Genomic DNA, 3,745 nt, shown 5'->3' with positions numbered 1-3,745 from the left:
GGTGAGAGTGGACACCCATTAAGTTGCCATTTTATAGGCAACAACCTTATACCCCCCTTATAGACCGGCTTCGTGAATGAGGCGTACTAGCGGTAAGACGACTTGATCTTATACATATATAAATATTATTAAACTTATAATATTATAATGTATAAGGGTTGAATTTTAACTTTTAAAATTCTAGGGGTTGGAACTAAAGTTTTTAATATGACTTTACATGTTCCAAAACTTGAGGGCAAGTTTTGTAAACTTTCAAAACTTTTCATTTCTCATAACTTATGAGTTAATGGTTATTAAAAATGAAGACTCTTCATTTTTTGTAACTTATGTGTTCTTTTAATGGTTATTTATAAATGTGACTTTTGGTTATCCATAACTTAAGAACTAGTTATGGACTCCATTAAAACACATAAAGATCAAGAATTAATCTAATCAATTATTAGCACATAATTTCTATGATCTTCTAAACTCATATGTTTATGAATGTTCATATCAAAAATTTCAAGAATCGTAAGTACATATACAAAACTTGAAATTTTGATACGAGCTTTTGAACAAAACTTCGATTTTCAAGTTTTTTTTTTTTTTTTTTTTTTTTTTTTTTTTTTTTTTTTTTTTTTGCATTAAGTATCAAATAAAACAAACCTGGCTCTAATACCACTGATGGGTTTTGAGCATTCTAACACTCCTATGGTGTACATGCAACCCTAGAAACCTTGGATCTATGTTTGACTATGATACATGCAAATAATTATTTTTCCAAGGTTCTTATCCTATCTAGCATGGCATGGGGAACTTGAATCAAATAAAGCTAGTAGAATTACTTACCTTGTAGTTGTAGTTGATTTCTTGGAGTTTTAGAGCCTAGCACCAATAGTGTGGATGCCTCAAATGGAAATCACAAATCACCACAAACTTGGAACTTTGAGAGAATAGTAATCACCTTCTTGAAATCGACCCTCTTACTTTACTCACTACAACTCATGTGATTTCAAGAACCAAAGCCTCCTTTATATAGTGTGGTGGATTAGGGTTACATTCATGTAAACCCTAATACCCATGTCTTTTCATTTCCATGAGATCAATGGGTTAAAGCTCCATGGAGTATCCATGGACTTTCCATGCAAGCCTAGCCCATTCCAAATAAGCATTAGCCCACACTATATAAATACAAGAGCCCATATTTAATTAGTCATACTTTTGATCTCTAAATTAATTCTAGATTAATTATAGATCAACACTAATTAAATAATATGATTTTATATTAATATATTAGGACTTATAATATATTAATAAATCATAACTTATACTATTCTCAAACGATTATCCATAAATTGTTCGGGTGAAGTGCAACCCAAATGGACCATGCCGGGTCGGGTCAAGTACATACCAAATATAGTTATGGACTTAGACACTATATCCAACAGCACTTAACATCAAGACATATGTTCCAATCATTCTTGATCTCAATGAACTTAATTATGATGCATGGCGGGGACTTTTTTAAAACCCACTGTCGTGGATTTAGCGTATGTGATTTCCTCACTGGCGATTCTAAACCTACATCAGACAATGATGAAGAATGGTTTAAACTAGATTGTGTGGTCAAGACTTGGTTGTACAGAATCCTCACTCAATCTCTTCTCAATATGATTCTCACCAAAAATTCCACCTCTCACACGGTTTGGATTAGCCTCGAGAATCTCTTCCGAGATAAAAAAGATGTCCGTGCCATTGAACTCGAGAATGAGCTAAGAAACATCACTCTTGTTGATCTTACCATTGCTCAGTACTGTCAACTAATCAAGACCATCTTCGATCTCTTGGCTAATATTGAGAATCATGTTCCAGAAAAGACCCTTGTTGCTCATCTCCTTAATGGTATATCTCCTCAATTCGAGCACATTGCAACTCTTCTTCTCCATCGGGACCCACCTCCGTCATTCCTTTAAACTCGCTCTAAGTTATTGGTTGAAGAGCAACACTTCAAGAACTCTTTCCTGACTCAAGCATCTCACTCTGTTCACGTCTCCTCACCCTCTATACTTCTTGCTGGTCACAACAACAACAGACCTCAAACCACCACATATTCTCGTGGTGGTCGTCGGCCAAATAAGAAATGACGAAACAACAACAACAACGACCAACAACAACGTCGCCCACAACAGCAACCTCCCGCTGCTATCAGAGGCCTATTCACGAACATGCTGCCTTGGCAGCCTTACCCGTTGTCTTGGCAGCCTCCTACTTGGACCTTTCCTCAACATTATTGGTCATATCCTAGGCCCAATATCTCCAATTAGCAGCCTACTCGTAGGACAGGAACAAGCCCTCATTAACAACCTAGCCTTATCGGACCACCACCAGCTCATGCACCATCCCATGCTACAAACTCAGGACCGTCTGCTCAAGCTTTCCACACTTCAGTGACCTCGACTTTCCAACCACAGTGGTAGTAGTTCCCATCGATGTCTCAGGACCAACCAACTGACTTGGCTCAAGCATTCAACTTAATTTTAATTAATGACGGGACAAATGCCAACTGGTATATGGACACTGGGGCTACTTCCCACCTTGCATCTGATTCATGTAGACTCTTTTCTGTTTGTAATAATAGCAATATTAAATCTGTTCTTGTTGGAAATGGTCACTCTATTCCCGTTACTCATAGCGATTACTCAAAACTTCATACCACCCATCGCCCTTTGCACCTACATAACATTCTTGTCACACCTAACATTATTAAAAATCTTATATCTGTTCGTCGTTTTACTTCTAACAATAAAGTTTCCATTGAATTTGATCCTTTTGGTTTTCCTATGAAGGATTTGGCAACTCATCAGGTCCTTCTTAGGTGTGACAACACTGGAGACTTATACCCAACTACTTCTGATCTCCAGTCATCCGTTGCTCTTACAACCTCTAGCTTGTCATTATGGCATCAACGCCTCAGTCACCCTGGCGCTCATGCTTTCAATAAATTAGTTTCTAGTCGTTTTCTTCCTTGTAATAAAATATCTTCAAATGTCAATTGATTTGCTTTTCAACTTGGAAAACACATTAAGTTTCCTTTTTCTAATTCCAACTCCAATGTTTCTAAATGTTTTGAGATTATTCATTCTGATTTGTGGGAATCCCCTATCCCTAGTATAAGTGGCATAAAATATTACATAATTTTTCTTGACCACTTTTCACATTTCTTATGGGTGTATCCCTTACGACACAAATATGATGTTTATAGCAAATTTCTACATTTTCGTGTATATGTGCAAAAACTATTTTAAAACCAACATACACCAATTTCAATGTGATCATGGAGGTGAATTTGACAACAAATAGTTGCGTAATCTCTTTGACCAACATGGCATAATATTTCACTTTTCTTGTCCCCGTACATCCTAACTAGATTTGAGGCGGAATACAGGAGTGTTGCCAATGTGGTAGCCGAGACATGCAGGCTACACAACCTCCTTCGAGAACTTCATTCTTCTCTATCCAAAGCAACCATTGTCTACTGTGACAACGTTAATGTTGTATACTTATCGTCTAATCCAGTTCAGCATCAACGCACCAAACACATTGAGATGGATATTCACTTTGAGCGTGATAAGGTTGCCACAGGTCAAATCTATGTGCTTCATGTCCCATCTTCTCTCCAGTACGCTGACATCTTCACCAAGGGTTTGCCTACATCGCTCTTCACAGATTTTCGATCCAGTTTGAGCGTTCACTCGAGACCTCCCAC

The 3,745-nt window shown here is 37.3% G+C and overlaps 1 protein-coding gene across 1 annotated transcript; it reads left to right on the top strand.

The window, feature by feature from the left end:
• The first annotated feature begins 1,481 nt into the window (after positions 1 to 1,481).
• On the top strand, positions 1,482 to 1,952 carry LOC145140357 (uncharacterized). The gene has a single exon (XM_079073873.1). It carries the CDS (start codon positions 1,482 to 1,484, stop codon positions 1,950 to 1,952), a length of 471 nt encoding a protein of 156 aa, XP_078929999.1.
• Positions 1,953 to 3,745: the final 1,793 nt, after the last annotated feature.

This window comes from Lactuca virosa, chromosome 9 (assembly GCF_052849685.1).
Source record: "Lactuca virosa cultivar CGN04683 chromosome 9, Lactuca_virosa_CGN04683_v6, whole genome shotgun sequence".
NCBI lineage: Eukaryota > Viridiplantae > Streptophyta > Magnoliopsida > Asterales > Asteraceae > Lactuca > Lactuca virosa.
This window is presented reverse-complemented; position numbering and strand designations above follow the sequence as displayed.